Below are 25,257 nucleotides of genomic sequence, written 5' to 3'. Positions count from 1 at the left end.
AAACATTTGCGCCAAGAGAAAATGACTTAGCTCACATGAGCAGAGAAAAAGACAAATCACAATGAAAGAATGGGTACATTTTCAGAGTGGAATGTTGTGTCTCTGACCTGTAACAGTTATACAAACATATAGTTTATCTACCTTCAACAGCCTTTAATAGAGTCAGATTGTTTAGCTTTATAAGGAAAATTATTCCAGAGGAAGGTGACAAAATAAGTAAAGGCCCTATTTTAACCCTAAAGAAATGAGACAAATCAGTGTTTTGAAAGCACAATGTGTGAATAAAGATTTTTTGTGCTGCAATTTTTAGATGCATCACAAGATGTCAAGAGAGGACAATAAAACAAATGTTTGCAGACTCTAGTCAAGATTAAACTGAATTAAAATACGTGACAATGTGCTGCCCTCTGCTGGAAACGTTGGCTACCTGCAAGCAAAATCTTTCTTTTCTTAGTTGACAGTTGCCTCGTCCAGTTTCATTTTGGTTTTCATGCTTCATTGTTTTATGAACCAAACATTAAGGCTTTCTTTGTGTACTTTCTATAAAAGTCTTTTTTGAAACCTATTGGGAAAAGGATCATGAATCATTTCGTATTTATGCAGGTATTAAAGGCAACGTGGGAAAACACTTATTGACCACTAGATGGCGGTAATCGACAGTTATTTTCAGAAAGTTTAGGCAAACGTCCCATAGCTCGATTACATAACAGTTACGGTATCAAACAGCTGTCCGAGAGCCGATAGTTTAATTTCGTACTTGCTTTCCATTTTTACGTGCGTGAAGGAAAATTTGTGTTTCTAGGAGAATGATGCAATCTTTTAACTTTATTGCGCGCATCAAACTGATCGTTGGATAACTGTGCAGATGCAGGAAGGCCCCCGTAACAACCGTCAGATGCATTTCTGCTTTCGCACTGCCAAATGCGCCCCGTTACGTCACGCCTTGTCCTCCATGTGGAACGCAGAAAGGGTGGGTACCGCATGCTCCTGCGAAGTAAGACCTTCTGTCAACGAAGAAAGTGGTCGGTGGACTTTTTAACCCCTGCAGGTCAAACTGGAGAAGCACGCGTGAGGGTCGGACCGTTAATATCTCCACCTACGTTTTCACTTTTTTTTTTTTTTTTAAACGTCAGAAATACATTTCTGTTTCTGTCAAGATAGTTCCCCTCCTTCAGACGGACCGCCTCCAAACCTGCCGCGCAAGCGCAAAACTGCCGGGTTGCGTTTAACTGAACGGCGACGCAGGATTCTTAAAACGATTTTCGCCACACGGAGACGTCTCGCGTGGATAAAACTCCGTATCTGTGCCGAGCCCCACTGTATTCACGCAGCGTCGGCAGCGAGGAGCGGGCCGCCCACGGACGCCGGACGAACAGCAAGGCGCAGAGGGGGGAGTCCTCTTGTCTCCGTCTGGTCCTCTCTGTTGGATGTGTGCAGTGGATGACAAGTGTCCAGCCCGTCGCAACAACAGCAGCGGCGGCGGCGGCGGCAGCAGCAGCAGCGTACTTATCATCCCAGCAGCCGAGGGGAGTCCAGAGTACCGGGGGAGGAGAGAGAAAGGATTTACGGACACCGACCGAGCATGGCTACCCAAACGACAGCATCCTGCACCGGATCAACTCTGCTGCAGCCCATAAGCGAAATCATAAACCTCCCTCTCGACCAGGTATGTTTTTGGACGTAAAATAATCGGTGTGTGATCCGAGTCTTTGTGTTAACAGGCAGTGGGTTATTTCCAGGACGTGGCTAGCGTGTCTGCATATAAGGTTAGCAGAGGCTCGCAGTGCGCCGCGCTATTCTTCCCAAACGTTAGCTTAGCCTTTCTATCTTTCAGGACAGCTCAGCACACGCTCGGCGTTGGCGTTCGGCTCCCGTCATCAAACACGCTGCTAATTGCTTTTGTCTCATCCCGTCGATGCTCAGACGCCAGGCCAGCGATTACTGAATTACGGGATCATTTTCGAGGATCATCCCTGTAACCAGGACTCATTTCCACCCAAAGTTAGCACAATAGTAGTCGTTTCAGGCCGCGTCTGCTGTTGTGTAGCATTTCACACGCAGCGGACAACCCAATCTATTGTTGGGAGATGATAAATGGCCTGCAAATGGCAATGATGCGGGGATTTAAGCCATAATATGGTGTTGCTATTTCGGATGACACCAGAGTTCATCTTTGGAAGGTATTTACTGCAACAAAAAAACCAAAAGCCCACATATTCATTTTGTAATCCACGCACAATGCAACACACTTCAGCATGACAAAGTTGTGTGTGTATGTGTGTGTGTGTGTGTGTGTGTGTGTGTGTGTGTGTGTGTGTGTGTGTGTGTTCACCTTGCTGGTTATGAGAGAGGGAGAGAGGACACCAGGCCTTCGTGGTCAGGGAACGCTGAGCAGATTTCAGATTTGCAGACACCACACCCACCTGGTCGTTCCCTGTGAGTATTTAAAGTGCATTCCTGGAACAGTGATGTGGGCAGATAAAGCCTGCACGAATGTCACAGCGGATCATCAGCTGTGGGCTTTCTGAGCAGCCTCCCGGTGTTTTCTGCTGCTGTCTCAGCTGTTGGCTGAGCTCTCTCAGACCCATATCGTCCTTCCAACAGTGTGGTTGTCGCTGGTTTTGCATGGCGGACCCGATTTACCTACAGCCTGATAAAAGGGCAGTTTACCCTGTTGTCTTTAGAGTCCCTGCGATGATGAAAAAGCTTTGGTATCAGTCAAAATTCATGTCACCGTTCAAAAGTGTGAACTCAAACATTGACTGCTGAACTCTGTGGCCCCACAGTTAAACATCCACTTTTACCTGCCCATTTTCTTAGTTTACTCTGGTGCCTATCCAGACTGGGGCTGGATAAACCACCAGTGGCTGGCAGGGAGGCTGGGGCTCAGTGTAAATGAGTTGCTGGAAGCTCGGGGACTGTGTGGTTTCCCCACAGAGACACGCCGGTGCCGCCGGGAGCTCCGTCGCTTGAATTATTGGCGTGTCTGTTGATATATTTGTATTTGTCCCATTTGAATGCGGACAAATGGCGCACGCAGGCACAGGCCGTCAGACCTCAACGCTGTCTTGTCGGACAGGTGTCATCGTTTGAGCCAACGCAACTTACCTTCACTTCCTGCCAAGCGCTCTGCCCGCGGTGCCAGTGTGTGTTGAGCATCTGGCAGTAGCGTGGCCCCTCGTTGAACGCGTCAAACGGAAGCTTTCTCATGTCTTCTCTCTATTTTCTTTATTTCCAGCCCTGAATTTTTAAAAAAAATCACCAAATTAACACGTAAACAAACGTTCCTCCCTTCAGAAGCGGCGTGCGTGTGTTGCTTTAAAGGCCCGTCTCTTATAGGAAAGGGTGTCGCCTGTTGTTACACGCTGATGTATGTAAATGTGGGAAACTGCTCCAACTTTAACCCCCCCCCCCAAATAAAATGGACTGAATATCAAATATTTATTCCGTTTGCTTTAATTGTTGTGTGTTTTATGGCCATTTTTTTTTTTTAATTGTCAGAGCAAGATTATATAAACAGGTTGATCTCCTTTTTAAAACACACCCCCCCTCCCGGGTGGGGAGTGGAGGTTAATTCAGGGGAGGAGGGAGGGGAGAGGAGGGCTAAAGTGGACGGGCTCAAATTACACATCTCGCCAGCAGCTGCATCTCCATCATTTGAATTAAGCTGCTTTGTATGTGCTCGTCATAAACCTTGAGTGGAGGTCAGCATCCAGCCTAAAGTGCTGCTATAAATCTTGAAGACATTGACCCGACGGCGTTCCGCCCGGCAGATTCTGACTCCTTCCCAGCTTCTTTGTTCCCCATCCATCTCGTGTCCACTCAGGCTGCAGCCGGTTCCTTTAGGCTAGCTTCATGCTCCCTCATCCCGTCACACCCCCGGCGCCTTCATTGATCGGCACGCGGCTGAGCGCTGATCTGATTTGCTTTAACCGGCGGCCTTGCAGCTTTCTGCGCTTCTTCCTGAATCACCGTCGGATCTCAGCAGGGTTCTGTCATAGGTTTCCCAGCAATGTTGCTGCATCATATTTTCGGATTGGAGCTCAGTTTCCAGGTTGTATGCTGCAAAAAGTAAAAAAAAAAAAAGTTTTACTTCATACCTTGATGAGAAATATGTGCATCCGGAGAGTTTTAGCTTGATTGAACTAAAAATAATATCTGATACGGATGTTGAATATTACACGATAATAATTAACCAATATTATCGCACAAAGTATGAGCTTATCTTATCGGTCATGTGTTATCACCCCTAATGTCAAAGAACTCTAGTCTGAATTGGTTTCCTGTTTTGTCTCGGCCCAACATGAACATGTTTGCTGTGGCTGACGGAGCCCCTGCAGATCAGAGTGGCCGCTCTGACCCGAAGGTCACGGGTTCGATCGCGGGCTGCCGTGGCCAACGTATCGCAAGGCCCCTGAATGCGTCCGAATGTGTGTGATCCTTTATTTGTCCTGGACTTGCCTGTGATGTCGGCTGTGTTTATATGCAAATATGTTTCTGCACTGTGGCACTTACGGGGACGACTGCTGGCTTCGGTCTCTTGTGGTTAAACAGCGGCGCAGCAAAGAAAGGAAACGGCGTCGGTGTTTTTGCAGATCGTTAATTATTTAAACGGACCAGTAAAGTCTGATACAGCACACAGACGCTGCCGGTGGCCATCGTGCGTGCTGTGGCGACAAAAAGAGGCTGTGCAGTCACTACAAGCTGCCTTCTGTGTAGGCGACATATTGGATGGCGGTATGTCACAGTCGGAGGCTGCGTCTTTTGTCACGAAAACAGGCGCTCTTTTGACGCTCTGTCTGCGGGGCTGTTGGACAATAGGCGGCTAAACACACGCGGGGCTGAGGTTCTGCCCGGTTTCTGCCTGCTCTCAAACCATGCAGGTGAACTAATTGAAAGGAAGAGGTTGAAAGACATGGAGCCTCATTCTTGGGAGAATTCTGGGAGTTTTGGTGAAGAACCTCCGCTTGGTTCCTCCAATGAGGCCCCCTGCTGAGGACCCCGTCCCCCAAGCCCTGTGCCTTGGGACTGTTGGTCTTACTTTTAAGCCCCGGGGACTCGGCAGCATTTCCCTACCTCCCCTGCATCTTTAATTGGCTCTCCTCTGGGGAGTCTTCGCCTTCCAATTGATTTTTCTTCCCTCCTCAGCTCTCCCTGATGGAGTGCTGCTGCCCGCCTGCGTGCAGCCAACACGAGCATGTCTGATTCCTCCTGGGAAAATGAAGAGACTCGGCCATGTTTATAACATCACTGTCCGCTGGAGAGCGAGGAGGCCAGTCTTTTATCATCTTATGTTGATCTTGTTTCTGCTGTGTGCTGTAGTTAATCCACGTGTATGTTGTCACAGTCTCAGTAGGCCAAATTACACATTGTTTTAGCAGGAACGACATTTTAAGGCTGTTTCCTCGGGTTAAGCCTGATGATTATCATCAGATTGAGCCTTACAAGTTGGGGATTAGTGTTTTCTATTTGTTATTTTCTCTTTAACCCCACTTACTCTACCCCTTGGCTGGCTTTTGGATGCAGGGTTTCCTAAAGACGCATGTTGCTGCTAGCAGTAGCCATAGCTATTGTTGGGAACGGTCTCTGTATCTCCTGCAGCGCTGTCTTACTGCAACTACGTGCACGTTTGCTGGTCACTCGCGTGACTCAGCCCAGCCAGTCATCAGTTATATTTGTAATGGTGACGTCTGATGAGGGCAGGTTTGGGTTTCTCTGCACACTCACCCCTGGGCTTGTGTTTTAAAGCAGTTGTGTTTAGTGCTGGAGTATCAGTGGTTTGCGTAGATATTTAGGGTATTTGTTGTTATATTGGGGATATTATTTTGCTAATTTTTATGCATAAATTAGCAGTAGCTCTTTTATTTCTTTGAGTTCCTGGATTTTATTGATCAGCATTGATTTGCATCACTGTAGCTTAAAAACCCTCCACTGACACTACCAAGTGAAGAGTCCTCATCTTTGCTCCTTGCCTCCTCGCCACACTTGACTTTTCAGTTTACGAGGGCTGGAATATTTGTTTGTGAACAGCTCTGAGCGACCCTACAGACACCTCTAGAGTCTTTCCTGTGACTAGAGGCTCCCATCTGTTTTCTAGTTCCTAGAAAAGCGACACTTTCTTGAGTATAAGCGATTTAAATTGTGCAATACTTAACTTAAAAGGCTCCGACGAGCCCACCACACGTTTACTGTACAACAGAAGCTACAGACATACATTTTCCAGATACGGTTACTTTTGGTATCCCGATGCAGCATGATCCTTAGACATGCTCTTTATGAAACCCAGACATAAAATGAACATAAACATCGAGTATTACTAGGCCAGAAACCAAACCAACAGCTTTTGATTCACCCGTGTTTTTTTTTACACGCTGACACGCAGCATCTTGAGGCCTAGGAGTCATGAACAAATTAATTTTTTCTGTCCTCTTTGTTTGATGTCTAATAAATCTTGCCGGATTAACCGTATTTGCTGCATCGCACCCAAAAACTTGGAATGAGAGGCTTTAAAAAAGCCGAGAGTGGCTGCATCCCTGTGCAGGTAGGTCAATGGATAAGACGACTTTGAAACGATGCTCAGATATGTATCATGCACACATATTTATCAGCGTGTTGATGGGATGATTCACTACGCAATGATGTCACACTGACTCTTTAAGAGTATAAGCTAAATAACTTTTCCTTTCCTTTCATGACCTCTGACGTCTGTTCCTTGGTCCATCTTGTCCCACTCATGCACTTGGTTGCACTTTGCTGTAGGTCACAAGAACAAAAGCTCAGTGCACCAAATCAGTCCTGTAGTTTGGAGATTGGGACACACACGTGCGCACACACGCGCACGCACGCCCAGATTGTGTGCTGTTCTGGACCACTGCTGTTGGCTGTCTTCAGGGCCACGGTTGATCATCGGGGCTATTAATAGTCTGTCTGACAGTAGAGTCTGACTGGGAGCTGTGGATCAGCTGCAGGCATTAAAACTCAGGGTGTGTGTATGGGTGGGTGTGTGTGTGTGTAAGTAAAATGCATGCCTTTATATCTATGTATGTGGGACTTTATTGTGGTGTCAAGACGGCTTTATCAATTTATAGCCCTTTATGACTGTAATAAATGTCTTCAGTGCAGCTTTATGAAGTGAATCATGTCTAGGTGTCCAAATTAAGTGTATGATCGGTGGGAGGGACCATGCACCCCCCTCCTTCTTCACCGTGCCGATGGAAATAAATTAAGCCTGTTCAGGGTGGCAGGGTGCTGCCTGTGCTGGGTGGCTGGGTGCTGCCTGTGCAGGGTGGCTGGGTGCTGCCTGTGCTGGGCGGCTGGGTGCTGCCTGTGCAGGGTGGCTGGGTGCTGCCTGTGCAGGGTGGCTGGGTGCTGCCTGTGCAGGGTGGCTGGGTGCTGCCTGTGCTGGGCGGCTGGGTGCTGCCTGTGCTGGGTGGCTGGGTGCTGCCTGTGCAGGGTGGCTGGGTGCTGCCTGTGCAGGGTGGCTGGGTGCTGCCTGTGCAGGGTGGCTGGGTGCTGCCTGTGCTGGGTGGCTGGGTGCTGCCTGTGCAGGGTGGCTGGGTGCTGCCTGTGCAGGGTGGCAGGGTGCTGCCTGTGCTGGGTGGCAGGGTGCTGCCTGTGCTGGGTGGCTGGGTGCTGCCTGTGCTGGGTGGCTGGGTGTGTCCATATGGCTGACTAATCAGATGGAGTAATGATCAACAATGTTACTGCCCACCGCCTTGGTCTTTAGTCCATTAATGACACGGAAATGGGTTGTTATGTTAATGACGGGCTAATTCTACCGCCTAATTTCTGTGCAGACACGCAAACCGGCGCACTCGTCGCCCGCTTTTATTAGTGTGTTTAGCGTTCAACCTGTGTGTGTGTGTGTGTGTGTGTGTGTGTGTGTGTGTGTACCCAGGGAGTTTCTGCAGCTTTATGGAGCACTACGATGACCTGAGCTCAGCAAATAAGCTTCACCTCAGGATGCTCTAAGGACTCAACAAGCCAGTTTTATTGAGATCTTTATCTGTCTCGGTGTCTTGTGGGAACTTGGTCCATACGCTGTGTTACATTTAAACAGACTTTGCAAAATAAGCATTTTTCCATTAATTAAGACTGGACTTTATTACAGTGTTATTAACCTGCTGTGGGCGCCTCTGCCACCCGTCTTGGAATTGACATTTTTGGAGCATTGGAAAGCGATGCTCTGCAGTCGTCACATCTCTGACAGTCACAGCAGATTTAAACCAGCCTTTTGGGTGTAGAAGGTCTTTTGCTGGTAGTCCTGGAATGTGCAGACACAGAGAAACATTTGGGAGGCGACACGGTGAAATACTGGTTGTGAGTGGCGTGAAGGGGGAGCGGGGCTGTAGCCCTCCAGACCTTTATGTTTCCCTCACTCTGCGACATGGACGTGCACGCTCTTATTTCACTCAACAATGAGCTTCAGGGAGCCGTCTTATCTTCTGCCTCTTCCTGCAGCATTCTGAATGACTTGCTGTCTTCTGCCGGTTCTCCTCTGCCAGCTTGTCTGTCGGTCCACCGCGCGGCGTCTCGGAGCCGAGTTGAGGGCAGTGGCAGCTGCACAGCGATGATACGCAGCTCATGTGATGCCTCTTATCTGCTGTCCCGATAAAAAGCATTCAGGAACTAGGTAACACTGTTCATAAGCATTTCATCAGACCTTATTAAATATGTCATTACAGTTCAGTTTATTAAACTCTATAAGTTGGATTGTGTTTGAGTGCTAAGCTCCCAAAAAAAATCATATTTCAGTATTTTTAAGGGCCGAGCCCATTATTCTAAGGTTTTCAGCAGGTAATTTATCCCAAATTGAGAGTTTTATCTCCTTTCAGCACAGGTATTTATGACTTGCATTCAAAAACAAAGCGTTCTGTACCCCCGGGGTGAGGGTTGACCTCGGAGGGAATCAGTAATGGAGGAAAAGTTGCATGTATTATGGATGAAGAAACGGAAGCCTGTCTGCTGCAAAATGTTTCTTCAGTGAAGGACTGCTGTCAGAAACACAAGTGCTTTTAACGCTTTTAACCTCTTGTGTTAACAAAGCCAGTCGATATCAAGAACTGTGGCGTCTCTTGAAACGTTCAGGGGTTGTTGTTTCTGCCGTGTTGTGGTGTATTAAGTTATTCTCACCCCATTGAACCTGTAACCTGCACGTCCTGCAGCCATGAGTCTTCTGCGCCACCAACTTTGCATCGGCTATCAGCCGACCCGTCTCTCGGCTCCTCTCATGCACGTCTTTTGCATCCTGCCACAGCGGGGAGGAATTGGAACGCTCCTCTCTTTGCAACTGTTGGTTTTTATCAAACTTGAACTCAGTTCTTTGATGCTGCAGCTGTAACAACCCATTCTTATGGAATTCATCTTGGAATTCTGCCTTTTGAAATGATGTTTCGAGGGGCCGTTGGAATGTGGGGAAATTGGAGGGTTTGCTGCTCACTTGAGGTCTCCTCTTTGCTTTTAACTTCCTTGAAAAGTGGATTGTTGGCGGCTGATGTGCTGCTCGGACTGAGCTTCGGCCTGCTGACACTTAAAACTTTTTCCTCGGAACAATTCGGCTGTCACGCCCTTCCAATCTCCCATGCCAGATCTTTCCCTACAAAGCAGCATGTTGACGTTGAGGCGGGGGCTGTTTCTGTTTTCCGCTAATCTCAGGCTGTGCAAAGACAGAAGTCAAAGAGATCAATATATGAACGCAGCATCACAAACACCCATAATCACCTCATATCCAGCAGGTTAGTATACAGCAAGTTTCAGAATGAAGATCTGTCTTTTTTGTAACTTCTCTTCCTGTAATGTGTGTTGCAACTCCGTTTTGTCCAGTGCTGGTTATTTTTGCCTCTGTGGGTCATGTCGATAAATCCGTCACCGTAACGAGGGTGGGACACCCGACTGACACCAGGGTGGCCGGTCAGTGGAAGTGGAAAGTGACACTTGGCCTCGTGGCTTAAACACAACCGCCGTTAAAAAACGGCTCTCAGATTAGGGGAGATGTCGTTTTTAGGGCATCGTATCGAAAAGCAAATTCACACTTGTCCAATAAAACTATGCTGCTAATGTGATAAGTGACACATCAGTATGGATTTGCTTGACCACAGTCTGTTCAGGCTGCTAAACATATCTAGTGCCCCCCCACACACACACACATACACACACACACACACACACAACGATAACACAGGGACAGAAGAGGCCTTTGATGCATGTGTATCTTTGTATCCAGAGTGAAACAAAACCTCAAAACTATCAAATGTCCATCCATCCATCCATCCATTCTCTGCCGCTTATCCGGGGTCGGGTCGCGGGGGCAGCAGCCTAAGGAGAGAATCCCAGACTTCCCTCTCCCCAGCTACTTCCTCTAGCTCATCCGGAGGGATCCCCAGGCGTTCCCAGGCCAGTCGAGAGACATAGTCTCTCCAACGTGTCCTGGGTCTCCCCGGGGGTCTCTTACCGGAGGGACATGCCCTGAACACCTCACCAGGGAGGCGTCCAGGGGGCATCCTGACTAGATGCCCAAGCCACCCCATCTGGCTCCTCTCAACGCGGAGGAGCAGCGACTCTACTCCGAGCTCCTCCCGGATGGCAGAGCTTCTCACCCTATCTCTAAGGGAGAGCCCAGCCACCCTACGGAGGAAGCTCATTTCAGCCGCTTGTACCCGGGATCTTGTTCTTTCGGTCATGACCCAAAGCTCATGACCATAGGTGAGGGTAGGAACGAAGATCGACCGGTAAATCGAGAGCTTCGCCTTTCGGCTCAGCTCTCTCTTCACCACAACGGACCGGTGCAGAGCCCGCATTACTGTGGACGCCGCACCGATCCGCCTGTCGATCTCCCGCTCCATTCTTCCCCCACTCGTGAACAAGACCCCGAGGTACTTAAACTCCTCCACTTGGGGCAGGATCTCCTCCTTTACCCAGAGAAGGCACTCCACCTTTTTCCGGTTGAGAACCATGGCCTCGGATTTGGAGGTGCTGATTCTCATCCCAGCCGCTTCACAGGCGGCGGCGAACCGATCCAGTGATAGTTGGAGGTCACGGGCCGATGAAGCCAACAGGACCACATCATCCGCAAAAAGCAGAGACGCGATCCTGAGGTCACCAAACCGGATCCCCTCAACACCATGACTGCACCTAGAAATTCTGTCCATAAAAATTATGAACAGAATCGGTGACAAAGGGCAGCCCTGGCGGAGGCCAACCCTCACCGGAAACGAGTTCGACTTACTGCCAGCAATTCGGACCAAACTCTGGCACCGATCGTACAGGGAGCGGACAGCCCGTATCAACGGGCCCGACACCCCATACTCTCGGAGGACCCCCCACAGGACCCCCCGGGGGACACGGTCGAATGCTTTCTCCAAGTCCACAAAACACATGTGGACTGGTTGGGCAAACTCCCATGTACCCTCGAAGACCCTGCTGAGGGTGTAGAGCTGGTCCACTGTTCCACGCCCAGGACGAAAACCACATTGCTCCTCCTGAATCCGAGGTTCGACTATCCGGCGGACCCTCCTCTCCAGTACCCCTGAATAGACCTTGCCAGGGAGGCTGAGGAGTGTGATCCCCCTATAGTTGGAACACACCCTCCGGTCCCCCTTCTTAAAAAGAGGGACTACCACCCCGGTCTGCCAATCCAGCGGCACTGCCCCCGATGTCCACGCGATGTTGCAGAGTCGAGTCAACCACGACAGCCCTACAACATCCAGAGCCTTAAGGGACTCTGGGCGGATCTCATCCACCCCCGGGGCCTTGCCACCGAGGAGTTTTTTAACTACCTCGGCAACTTCAGCCCCGGAGATACGAGAGCCCATCTCCAGGTCCCCGGGCCCTACTTCCTCACTGGAAGGCGTGTTGGTGGGATTGAGGAGGTCCTCGAAGTATTCCTTCCACCGATCCACAACATCCCGAGTTGAGGTCAGCAGCACACCATCACCACTATACACAGTGTTGACAGTGCACTGCTTCCCCCTCCTCAGACGCCGGATGGTGGTCCAGAACCTTTTCGAGGCCGTCCGAAAGTGTATGTATGTAATGGTGCAAATAAAAAGCGCCCCTGCATGGTCCAGCTGTATCCTCCCCCCGCCCCTCCGTCCTTCATGCTCGCTCTCATTAATCTTTTAGGACGTATAGACTGATAATGGATGGTGTTTGCACTTATTTGCTGCTCACTGATCGTCATCAAGCCTGACCTAAATACAGCGCACCGTTCTGTCTTTCCAGCAGCATCACTGGAGGTGCCATTAACGGTTGAACTGTGAATATTGGTTTGATTCACATCTTAACATTAAAATAATGGGATTTTCCGTCTGCATCGACATTTTATGTAATCTGTAATTTTACTGGTGCAGCAGCTCTTGCATGTTAATGTTAATGCTGTCACAGTTTTGGTGTCTGCATGTGTTTTTTGTGCTGGTTAAGGAAGATTTACGGCAGAGATGGGCGAAGGATAAATCTGGAAGCTTTTACTTTGTGTGTGTGTGTGTGTGTGTGTGTGTGTGTGTGGTAATCCCAGTTGCCACATGCGGGAACATGGACTCGTTCCCAGCTCCGCCCTGAGTTTATTCATCTCTTACATTGTTTTTCTCCCCACTGTCTCCCTGGGTTCAGGTTAACTTTGTGGCGTGCCAGCTGTTCGCCTTGCTGATGGCTGTGTGGTTCCGGATCTACCTCCATCCCAGTAAGACCAGTCCCTTCATCAGACATGTGGTGGCCACTCTGCTGGGCTCCTACTTGGCTCTCTTCTGTTTTGGCTGGTGAGTCACAGCTCTGCTCATCTTGACACAGTTTCCATGCCAAATAGTGTGAAATCCTTCCTTCCTTCCTTCCTTCCTTCCTTCCTTCCTTCCTTCCTTCCTTCCTTCCTTCCTTCCTATTCTGTTGGTGATTCTTCTCCTGCAGCCTGTGCTCATGTTACATCATTATGTCAACTTCTTAAATCAATGTTATCTATAATTTATTTCTTTTATAGATATAAGATAGAAACATAAAGAAAACTAGAAAAAAAATCACTTGAAGAGCACAGACCTGAGTGACTTACACCCATAGCATAGTGTGTATATAGGCAGTAGTAATACAAGGTTATATAACATAGTAGGATGCTTTATGGGCAAAGCCCCTCGGTCCTCTGGAATTAAGAACGTCACCAAAATTTAATCAGCTCTTCCTTGGCTCATTATCAACATTTTCTAAAATGTTCATTAAAACAGATTCTTAGCTTTTGGAGTTATTTTGCTAAGAGACGACAAACATACAAACAGATGATGGCTATCACATAACCTGCTCTGCAGAGGTAACAAGTATAACTAATTAAATAATGGAAGTTATCTGCAAACTACATTTCCCAGAATGCCACTCCATGAACTTCAGAGACATAATACACTATCGTTTGTGGACAAGTTAACCAAACATTGCTCATAATTAGTTACACTTAAGGAAAAATTGTGTTTGCTCTGCTTTTGGTCTTTACATATTTATGATGATCAATGGGTTTGGGGAATAAAAACAAAGAAGATTTTGTATTTTTTTTTCCTTTTTATGAATAAAACATGTACCTATCCAATGAAAATCTGAGTTATTAAAGTTATTAAAAAATTAGTTATGTCTTCATTTGATTAGTTGCTTGTAGTTACTGAATCTGAAAATATAATTTCCAATTATTCATGACTGGATTTATTTGCAGTTTGAATGTTAAACTAGTATATATTAATATTGTATTAGAACAGAATGGGATTACAAACAACTGTTTTAAAATTAAATGTGTAATGGGTTTAAATTTCAGCGTTAATTTTTTATGAGCTGTCATTGCTGACAGTTTGACTGACTGACATCATTAATTCATTCTCACCTTCAGCTGCATGTCTGTGGTCATGAAATATAAAGATCAGTGGGAACAGACTGAGACACTTTCAGAACTTATGGGTTTTTATATCAGCAGCTTGTTTACTTGTCTCAGACAATAGGTTATCCTTGTCTCATAGGTTATCCTATTCCCTGCCTATATATACTCCAGCAGTAAGGCACTACATAATCCATTTATTTTGCTTTTTTCCCATCCCATTAATATTTTGGGCTTCAACCTTGTAAATACAAAACCTAAATCTGACAGACATTTACAGAACAACACTAGAGGAACTGCGCTGTTCCTGTCTGCTTTGGTTTTTGTTTTTCTCCCCACTTCCCTTTGTCACTCTGTCCTACTTGGCTCATATTCCTCTTAATGGCTTGATTATGTTGTAACTGATGTTGCTCTGGAACAGGCAGTGTGTTGCCTCTGAGTGTGCCTATGCTGCTTGTAAATGGAGAGAAACCACTAGTCGGGCATTAAAGCAACACTTTCAGGAATATGCTAACCAGGTGTTGTATTAGCTTTCCGTCGGATCTCCTGGTGACGGAGTTTTTATCTGATCCTCTCGGCGACAGATGGATCAAACCACAGGGAGCGGGGTCAGCTCAGGTTGTTTGTCGAGGCTGGGAGGGGTCACAAAATTTGAACAATCATGTATAATAACAATCATCTATATAAATGCTGATAATATGCTGATATCACCTAAACTTATATCGCTGAGCTGCTTACAGGGTTTGGAAGGGTGTTGATTGACTCAGCAGAAATATGCTAATGGTAAGGAAGTGAAACAAAGTTTAAACTGTGGGCACTGAGCTGTAAATGGGCACCTGTTTAAAAGCCGGGTGTGACTCTGCCCAAAACATGTTTCTAGTTTGAAGGTGGTTTTTCCCCTCTTTTGTAACCCGAGTTTAAAATAACACTGTGGACAATGATTCAAAAGTCACTATAGGCAGCTGAAACAGCGTTTGATGAGCAGAAGCCGTAATGGTTGGTGTGATATCGTGCGTTGCAGTCCACCCATGAGGAATGCCAAGATGTGACTAGAGGCACGCACGCACACACACACACACACACACACACACACACACACACACACACAGGCATCCTCTTCCCCCTTCTGAAATGTGTCGTTATGTCTGTTTTAATTGCCTTTCTGATGACCTCACACTCTTTTGTGGACTGGCTAATAATAGCTCAGTGTGGCATCTCCTGGAGGCCCTGACGCCGGTCACGCTGCCCTTCACTGACCCATCTGGCTGTAGGTTTACGTGCGTCGGGTTCACTAATTGTTTTCGTTTGGCCACCACACACGTCTGCGCAGAATTCGCAGTAACGATGCAACAAGACGGTGTGAATCAACTAAGAACCGGGTGAAACATGAGCGTCATTATTCTGTCCTATGACTGCAGGCACGACATTACTGGTGACAAAGGTCCTGCATCACAAGGCTGATGGTGTGGCTGTAGTTTTGAAAGGCCATTATTGTCTCTTAATGATGGATTAGGTCGCGACAAAGAAGCATGTGAAAGGTTTCTTATGAAATACGTCTGTATCCCCTGTCCATGAATGAAGAGCTGGTGCAGAGAGAGGCTGAAAACCACATAATTCACCGTGTCTCTCCCCACAGGTACTCCCTCCATTTCTTGGTGCAGAGTGGTCTGTCCTACAGTGTGATGGTCTTCTCCGGCCTGGAGAATATGCACAAGTAAGTGCGAAAGCGGCACATTTGTTTTTCTTGGTTCTGACTTTAGGAATCAACAGAAAACCTGCAAAAACAGGGAAATGTCACAGTTTGGTGCATAAACATGACTTTGACTTTGCTTTCCAGGGACACCAACCTTAGTCACAGTTGCAGTGTTGGCTGGCAGTTATCTGAGTCAATGAGTCATTATCGGACACACACAGAGACACATACAGATACACACAGACACAGACATGTCTCTGTGGGCACTTTCATAGACATAATACACTCCCCAGCTCCTCAGCTTAAACCCAACCATCCCAACAAACTCACTAACCCTGACCCAAGTTGAACCCTAAGACCATGTCTTAACCCTCAAACAGTCCTTTTCAAGTTGTGGGGCCCCAGTTGAGGATCACAGTAAGGATTTTGGTACTTAATATATAGTAAATGTGAGGAGACACGCACGCACACACACACACAGACACACACAAAACACGGTAGGTGATATTTTTTTGATGATGTACGCAAGGTCATCCATGCAGGTGACCTCTGAATGGAGCTTCCCTCCATGACCCAATGCATGCAACATGCTCGACTATTTAGTGTTTAGTTGCCTCTTCAAACGAAAACCCTCCACTAGCCAGTCCCGTCCACGCGGAAGCGGTTGGCATTTCGCCATGTCTCTCTTGTAAATGTACAGGCGAGCAGAGTCCGCAGCTCGTATGAAATGGAAGCTGCTATTTTTGATGTAGCTGTCACTGCAGCCAAAACGCACAAACAAACCCCCCCCCCCACCCCACGAGAGGTAACATTTACCCGCTGAGGCAAGACACACTGACATGTCTGTGTTTGCTCGGGGCGTTCAACCCATCGGGCTCCCATAACAAATACTCTAGTGACAGTTTCAGATTTAACTATGCTCGTGGTTAAAGTCCTCCGCTTAACTCATGCTTCGAATGATTAAAGTGACTTGACACGCTTCAACCTCCTCTGCTCGGAGACATTGTACTTTCTGCAGGGACAGCTTTTATGATTTGTCAAACGCGCTGAACGGTCCAGCAATTCTCCCTGTCAGCAATTTGTTGTTCTTCCACTTAACCACACTACCCTTGGGGGACAAGGGCACAGTTTGACAGCTTTATGGAGTTGATAAAATTATTTGGGGACTGTGAAAATGGCTACCAGGCCACCCTCACCCCACCCCGTGTGTGGATCTAGTCTGACGTCATGCTCATCATCGAGGCGTCATGTTTCCTACCCTGGATCTTGTACCGATGCCGCTCCCTAACCCTACTTTCTTCGGAAGTTCACCTGTTGGACATGATGAGGGGCGATGGAATGTTTTGGAACGCTACCAGCTTGTCTGACATGAACCCAGCCCTTCCTACTGTTTGGAAAAGTGAGCCAACTGGTTTGACTTTCTTTGTGTGCTGTCTCAAGCAAATCCTATGACACACCATGTCTAGGAGCGCTTTGCCTAACGGGGACTGGTTTACACTCAGAAATGGCTGACTTTGATACTTCGTCTGTTTGGATCAAATTCTTTGAAGTGGTCGGCGGGGGCCGCGGCCCCTCTTGCGGGGTGAAACGGAGCGGAATATCTGTGCCCGGTCTGTGTAAACATGGCATACACCTGCCTCCAGGCATTAGCCATGTGTACACAAACATAGAGGGAGCGCTGTCAGCCGGCGGATGTTTGTTTGCAGCACGCAGCATGTTCTCCGTACCTGCGCCGCCTTCTCTCAGTTCTGCCTCAGCAGGGGACCGGTTGATTTTTTTTCCAATATTTCCACCCCGAGGTGCCGTGAGTGGAAATAAAACGCGCCCCCCCCTCCCGAGCAGCGAATTATACAAACACAAATGAGAGGAGGATAAAGGCAGGAGCCTGCTGCTAATGCAGCTGCGGCGACACACGTTGCGCATGACCTGCGTGATGGCTCCAGCTGCATGCTGTCAGGAGAACCTTGGAGAATATGGTCGCCTTGGTTGAGTCGTGCAGTTTCCCAAAACACAAAAAGACCTAAAAAGCAATGTGGGGGGGGGGGGGGCACAGCGCAGAGACCTGATTCTGGTGCTATTTAGTGTTGCAGCATTTAGAAGCTCTGTATGAAAGTGTTTCATGTTGCAGCAACGTAAATGTGTCGTAACGGCCTGGCAACGGCTACAGTCGGCTCCCACCACCAGAAGGTCCCGTTGTGTCTCGTTGACAATGCAGCCTTGCTCGGACTCCCACTCACAACCGCACAATCCTCTGATTGTTGGCAGGAGAAGAATGTGCGCTGGCCTGCTTTGACTTGGGCCGGCTCTTGCTCTCTTTTTCCTCTTTACATTAAGCCTCCTTCTGTCAAAGGAACATTGTCAGGTTCTCCTAAAATGTGTCCCAGGGATGAACCCAACCTGATTTTTGCTCTTTGGTTTGACCTTGAAGCAAATGAAGAAAGTATGGAAAAGCTTTTTTCCCCCTAGTAGTGTTTTGTGTAGTACTTGCACGTGACACGAGTTTAACATTTTCCCCAGATTTTTAAACACCCTCATTTTCATAATCCTTTGTCTTTATTTTTACCTCCTCTCCTTGCAGGTACTGCTTCATCGTGACCCTCGGCTATCTTATCCTGTGTCAGATCACACGAGTCTACGTGTTTGACTATGGCATGTACTCTGCAGATTTTACAGGGTAAGAATATGTCAAAAACAACAGTGCCTGCTCTGTTTCTGATGCATCATATTTAGTATGATGCAAGCAGCCTCCACAAGAGGGAAATAAGTCACGCTGCTCTGTCGTCAGGAGTGCAGCGACTGTGACTGTAATAGCACGTGGTTGGTTCCCACTCCTCCAGACCGTCTGACAGTTCAAGCAGACAGCCTGTACTCCCAGCAGGGTGGGGGTGGCTAGTTTCTAGGCAACCAAATGCAATCCCGTACTGCCTCTTTGAGAGCAGTGATTTCAGTCTTTCCCTACCTTCCCCCATAAAATCATGCCAAAGTTTAGGACAGAGGTCGGCACCCTGCGGCTTTTCGCAGGGTGCCTTAGTAGTGGCTCCCTTTTGGCCTCAACAACCCCCTTCCCCCACGGAAATAAACGTTATTTCCTAATTTATTATTTATTCATATATTATTATTTGTTTGTTGCATAGTTATCCTGGAGTTTGAGTTGATACCATCTTATTTTTAAAAAAAGTTTTTTTATTTATAACTAAAACCAACTAAAATATGTGTCGCATCCACCTCAACGGCCCTCGCCTTTCCCTGCTGGTGGTTTTTGGAGTGTGCGAACCGTGAACTAACCATGAAAAAATCCCCAAAAAGAAAAATCTCAGAGGAAAATAGTTAAATTCATTTGCCTTTACCTCCAACGACGCTGGCTTAATATGTGGCGAGAAAATATCCAACAACAAAAAATGGAACGTTGGAAGACATTTTCAAAACGAGCACTGAGCTTTTCGCTGAAAATGCCCAACTGAAGATGAGTGAATGAAAAGCTGAAGAAAACAAACTATCTTTCCAGAAGTGGATCAGCTCTCACAATCAACTACAGCTGCTCGTTTTTTGGCAGCTCAGGAGATCGTAAAGAGAGAGAAGCTGTTCACAGACAGAGAATATATAAAATAATCTTTCATAAAAATAACAGAGCATCTACTCACCAACTTTAAAAACAAATGAGAAATTGTTCAGAAAATGTCCTAATTTTAGCTGCAATTTAGCAGTTAGCAGACTAGCAGATTATTTAGCAGACTGCTTTTTATTTTAATTTTACACAATTATACTGTTGAAAGGCCTCAGGTAGGCCTGCAAATACTAGTTCAATTTCTTTCAAAGTAGGCCTACAAATGCACACTGCACTTCTGTTTTCTGTGGTTGTCACAAGTAAAATAAAATAAAGAAAACCTTTAAAATTTTTAAGATCTGTTACTTATTTGTGGCTCCAGACTATTTTCTATGGTGGAAGAGGGGGCAAAGTAGCTCTTTTGATAATGGTTGCAGATCCCTGGTTTGGGCACTTTGGCAGATGAGTAACCAAATGTGCAATATTGCGACGTTTTCATTGATATTTACTAGCAGTTCTAAATTTCGGTCGAGTGAGTAAAAGGGCTAAATCTTTAAGAAAATATAGTGAAGCCGTTTCACATTTTTAACCTGTTCTTGTGTGACGTCCTTCAACAGGCCCATGATGGTAATAACACAGAAGATCACCAGCATGGCTTTCGAAATCCACGACGGTGAGTTGAGCATCTGCAAAGCAAAGCTGGCGGGTTTAAAAGAATTTGACAGATGTGTCGGCGGACAATGGCCCAGTGAACCAGGAAGTGAACATAAACACAGTTACATAACAGGGCTTTGAGCAAACCGCTCCCCTCCCGAGTGTTTAAAGGCTGATTTATTAAATACAAGCTCATACCTGTATGTACAGTTCATGTTTACAGTCATTACAGCTGCTTCGCAGTTTCGCTTCATTTAATTAAAACAATTATTAATATTTGTCAGAAGATAGAATTTCCCTAAAATTACTCAGCAAGCCGAGTGATAATATCCCATGACGCCACAGCTGCCGGCGTCCACTCAGTCTAATGAGGACAAATGCGAAGGTCTCCAGAACAAAGGCTGCAGTGACAAAGTAAATATAATCTGAGGAACGCGCTGGAATTTCGGTCACCTGAGCAGCATCGATCAGACTAATTCGTCTTCTCAACCCCCGTGTCCTACATGCAGCGTCCCAGACAGGCAACAGCGTTGAACCTGAGAGGGTGTATTACAGAAGCCAAAACAAATCTGGTGCCATAAGTTGCCCTTGCTTTTGTTGCCATGGTGATGTGCGTCGCCGCTGTAATGGTATTTCTCTTTGGGTCTGTCTGCAGGATTGACCAAGCGAGATGCGCAGCTGAATCCCAATCAGAAATACCTAGCTATCAGGTATGTGGCTCAGGTATGTTTTTTCTACCTCAGGTGAACGGGTGCAGACGAGCGATCGGAATAAGAGCTAATGACTCAAATCAACGCGAGAGGTTTCCTGTCACATGCGGTTACCTGGAATAGCTGCAGCCCTGCTTCACGTGTGCGGATTAGTTTCTCAGACAGTCGCTGTGACGCATGATTAATTTCACTGAGAGGGTATAATGGTGGAGCCCCCAACCTCGGCTTTTAACCGCAGTTTGCAGAACTTTTCCTGGATTCAATTCAGAGACAAAGAGATAAAAACCTCTCCAGGGAGGCCTTGCCTTGCCCCTCCTCCTGAACAGCCCATGCAAACAAGTGTCCCCCACCCCACCCCACCCCACCCCGCTGTTCAGGAGGATGCCCAGCCTGCTGGAGTACCTGAGCTACAACTGCAACTTCATGGGGATCCTGGCCGGCCCCACCTGCTCCTACAATGACTACAAGGCCTTCATCGAAGGGACGGGCTTCCAGCCTCGCCATCAGGAGAATGCCAACGGCAAGGAGAATGGGAAGTGCAAGCAGAATGAACCTTCACCGAAGGTGCGGCTCCGTCTTTCTGTTGAATTGTAGAAGGCACGCGCAGCAATTATAATTCATGTGGTTCCCTTCGTAGGAACAAAAACAGACATTTCAAAATCAACCCAAAGGCAAATTGTGTTTTTTCTCCCTGAAAAAACTTTTATCTGAACTTCAAATAAGATTCACTAAGTTCAATAGACTTAAAATGTGGGTGTGGAAGAACACTAGCTGAAAATAGAACCGGGGAACACTTTGAATTCCTAACGTGGTTATTCATTTATTTGGTGTATTGTTTCTCACCTCCGCCCAGAACGCCGTCATCTCCAAACTCTCCACCTGTGCCATCTCGCTGTTTGTGTATCTGTCGCTGTGCAAGCTCCTCCCCGTGGAGCGCGCCATCGACGACGACTTCGTCAGCTCCACGCCCTTCTACCTGCAGGTCATCTACCTTTACCTGGCCATGCTGGCTCTGCGGCCAAAATACTACTTTGTGTGGACATTTGGTGAGTCGGCTTCAATAATGTCTCCATTTATGGAAACGAGGCTTTGCCTGTGAATTCTGGTGTAATGGCGCCATCTAGTGCTGGAGTTGCTCGTGTGTCTGCGTCTGGTCCTCATTAGCGGCACTCATGCCTGCGGCTTGTGTTCTTTCTCCTGCAGCGGATGCCATCAACAATGCCGCTGGTTTTGGCTTCAGCGGATACGACGTAGACGGCTCCCCGCAGTGGGATATGATATCAAATCTCAGAATTATGGATATTGAGGTTTGGCTTTTTAATTTTTTTTTTTTTAACCCATTCTGAAACAAAACTTTTGGAACCTGTCTAATGGTTTATTGTTTGTGTGCTCCTTTAGTTCGCCACAAGTTTTAAGAGTTTCTTAGACAACTGGAATATCCAGACATCTCTTTGGCTCAAAAGGTTAAAAACTAAATGATATATTATCCCGCTTCAGGTGTTTACAGTGTTGTCGTAGGACAGACAAAATATTCAGCTCTGGTTCCAAATGTCGTGTGTCTTGCTCTTCAGGGTGTGCTACGAGCGCTGTCCCGTCAACCCCACCGCCGCAACTTTCCTGCTGTCAGCCATGTGGCACGGAGTGTACCCTGGCTACTACCTGACCTTCGTCACCGGCATCGCCATGACCATGGCCGCACGTGCAGTGAGTACACACACGCTGCGGGACAAAAGCGGCTCACATCCGACCTTTTCTCTACCTGGTCATGCACTCGCGTACTAGGTGTCATGTCAAAATAAAAGCAAAGATCTCTAACCTAATCGTTAAGGAGAGAAATGTGTTGTAACAGATGTGTTTAAGGCTTCTTTAATACTATTACACAGTTATTACAGCAGAAACTGATGTTTATATTTACATTTACATGAAAACACAGATGCATTTCCTGATCTTGCAGGTGAGGCACAACATCAGGCCGCACTTCCTTGTTTCCGACTCGCACAAGTGCGTTTATGACATCATCACGTGGGCGTGCACTCAGATCGCCATCAGCTACACGGTGGTGCCGTTTGTCCTACTAGCCGTGGGGTCGTCCCTCAAATTTTACAGGTATGTTTTTATGAAGCAGGGTGCTTTTGAAGCGAGTAGTGCAGCCTCTGCTCTAGTAAAGTGGGGTTTACTGACAGCCGCGTCACAATCATCAAACCTTTTTCACTTACTGGTTTTCACTGGTTCGCTCGTTTGGTCGTAAGGCCTAATGAGGCAGTTTAATGAGCGAAGGAACGAGGAAGGGAACAAAGTGGAGGTTGTTAAATCAGCACGTCGCTGCTAAATGAGCTGTAGTGATGTGGGTCAGTGTCACCATCATGGATGAGAGGTGAGATGTTTTCAGTTCCAGATCTCCATGGCTGCACAGACAGAGTAGGGTGTGAGGGGAACATCCTGTTTCTGTGTGTGTGTGTGTGTGTGTGTGGGGGGGTGTGGGGGGACGGGGGGGGTCTATACAAACTGTCAGAAGCAGACTTTCTGGAGTCCGTTCCTGTCTGTGCAGCCCTCTTCGTGTTTCCTTGCTTCTGCCTCTCTTTTGCACCAGTTCATTTAATTTGCTTCAGAGTGGGTAAAAATCCTTTTGGGCTTTCTTAAAATAAAAAAAAAGTAAAAGAAGAAGTGGTTTCCTTTCATTTATGAGTGTGATTTACCTGCAGGTCCTGGTACTTCTGTTTACATCTCCTCTGCATACTGGTGGTCCTGGTCCTGCCTGTCAAATCGAGACGCCGACAGACCAAAGAGCAGCAGGACGGCCTCCAGCAGGACGGCCTCCAGCAGGACGGCCTCCAGCCGGTCGGCCTCCAGCAGGACGGCCAGGTGGCCCACAGCAGCACGGACAACAACTGCAACCAGAAGGAGAAGGCCTCATGAGGCCCTTGGCAGCACCGAGCCGTCCCATCAGCACAGGAACGTTAGAAACCACTGAAAGCTGGAGCGGGGCAAGTCCGTTTCTCTAACACAGAACCAAATATTGGACGCTCTGAAAACCCCAACAGGCAGAAAACGCGAGTCAATGTTCTGTTGAAAACGTTTCAGTAGCAAAAAAAGACAAAAAAAAAGAAAAAAAAAAAAGTCGGCGCTCATTCTATTGACTTGGATTTAAGACCAGGACGTAACAATGGCCATGGTGTAAACTAATACATGATAGCTGTTAACTTTACTTTACAATAGTGGGAATGAAGACTTCCGAGCTGCCTTAAACCCTCTATGTACTTGTCTGTGGAGCGGCGTGCTGCGAGATCACAAACTGTGGTTTCGCCATCGTGGTTGTAAAGAAAAATAATAAAAGGAAGCGCTGTAGGTGGAGGGTTTTTGTCGTCTGAATATGAGCCTCCGTGCGTCAGAAAAGATGGAGGGACAAAAAAAAAAAGTGTCCGTGTAAAAGAAACATAACCTTTATCATCAGCTGCCAATTTCAAACAGGCCTTAGGATCCGTGGTTTATCGTCTGTTTTTGTTTTATCTTGACTGGAGAAGCGTTTGCTTGAATGTGTTTTTGTATTTAGGTGTTCGTGCTAACTTCATCTGACATCCATTATCATCTTTCTTCTTACCGGCATGTATCAGCTGACGTGGGAAATGGAACTCGGCTCTGGCACTGAAGAGATATTCTAAATCTATTTCTGCTATCTTCAGTATTATTCATATCTGCTTTTACAGATTCAGGATTGTGTGTTGTTGTTTTTTTTTCTTTTAAAGGCGTTTATTGTTTTTCACTCACCAGGTTGTCGAGGATGCTTTCGAAGCTGTTTAAACATTATTTAAACCCGAACTGATATGATTAATTGGTGAAACACTGGACTGCTAAAGTAGCTGGTGAGGACGCTGTCATTTTACCTTGTGGAAAAAATCCAGTTTTATCCCTGTCAGTGGGAAACCTTATTTATTTCTGTGGCGTCACAGTGCGAAATTCAGAAACGGAGCGGCTCTGGTGCCAGATTTCATATTCTGTGACGGTAGCGGGTCTCATGGTGCATTAACGGAGCAGCTGTCAAGACTTTAACCTCCTGCAGCTCACAGTTCAGACTGGTGATTCATTTCCTCCTCAAGTGACGTGTTTATGGATGTAATCAAGGACGTTGTAGCAGCGAGGGCAACTAAAACGGGACATTAAAGGGACTCAATGCTAAAATGCATCTGTTTTATCAGGTAGTGATCTGGGGGATTGGATGGAGTTTGCTTTTTAAAAAAAGAAAGCAAAACCCAAAACAGAGATTGGGCTGCAAATGATGGACTCTGCATTTCTAAGGTTTTCTAACAGTCATATATTCCTGCCATAACTGCGTAAGCGTGTAAGTATTCATGTGGTCCGTTTATGTCGATGTGTTCTAATGTGAACTTTATTTCGCCTGGGCTTGCTGTCTCTGCTCGCGGCCCACTCAAGGGAAAAGAACGTCATTCTATGAAACACGGTCTTTTTTTAAAATTATTCTTATTTTGCACTGCATGGCCAACCAAACCAGCAGATCAATGCAAACTGCTCCATACGTCCAAAGTGCCAAATCAAGAATGGCGCATTTTATTTTGTGTGTATGCGAGCATGTGTGACTGCGTGTGCATGTGTCCCTGTGGTATGACTGTGTGCGCGTGTCTGCCTGTGTATCTTTAATGGTTATTTTTGTGTCAGAAGGAAATTTATTGAAAGATTTGTATAACAGTACATTAAAGGTCTGATTTATGTGGGGAAAAATAAAGATAAATTATTTTTAAACACTAATGTATTTATTTTCTTTTGAAAGGCCGATTGGTGTCTTAAAAATAGATGGACACAATTTTGA

General features: G+C 46.7%; 1 protein-coding gene across 1 annotated transcript; it reads left to right on the top strand.

Annotated features, from left to right (window-relative positions):
- The first annotated feature begins 1,203 nt into the window (after positions 1-1,203).
- On the top strand, positions 1,204-25,196 carry mboat2a (membrane bound O-acyltransferase domain containing 2a). The gene is made up of 13 exons (XM_029832653.1): positions 1,204-1,666; positions 12,607-12,752; positions 15,471-15,548; positions 18,106-18,201; positions 19,689-19,744; positions 20,381-20,435; positions 20,813-20,999; positions 21,289-21,481; positions 21,639-21,742; positions 21,834-21,898; positions 22,007-22,139; positions 22,390-22,541; positions 23,138-25,196. The coding sequence occupies exons 1-13, from the start codon at positions 1,583-1,585 to the stop codon at positions 23,349-23,351; spliced, it is 1,563 nt and encodes a 520-aa protein (XP_029688513.1). The 5' UTR covers positions 1,204-1,582; the 3' UTR covers positions 23,352-25,196.
- Positions 25,197-25,257: the final 61 nt, after the last annotated feature.

This window comes from Takifugu rubripes, chromosome 2 (genome assembly GCF_901000725.2).
Source record: "Takifugu rubripes chromosome 2, fTakRub1.2, whole genome shotgun sequence".
Taxonomy (NCBI): Eukaryota; Metazoa; Chordata; class Actinopteri; order Tetraodontiformes; family Tetraodontidae; genus Takifugu; species Takifugu rubripes.
Note: the sequence above shows the minus strand (reverse complement) of the source record. Positions and strands in the feature narration are given on the sequence as shown.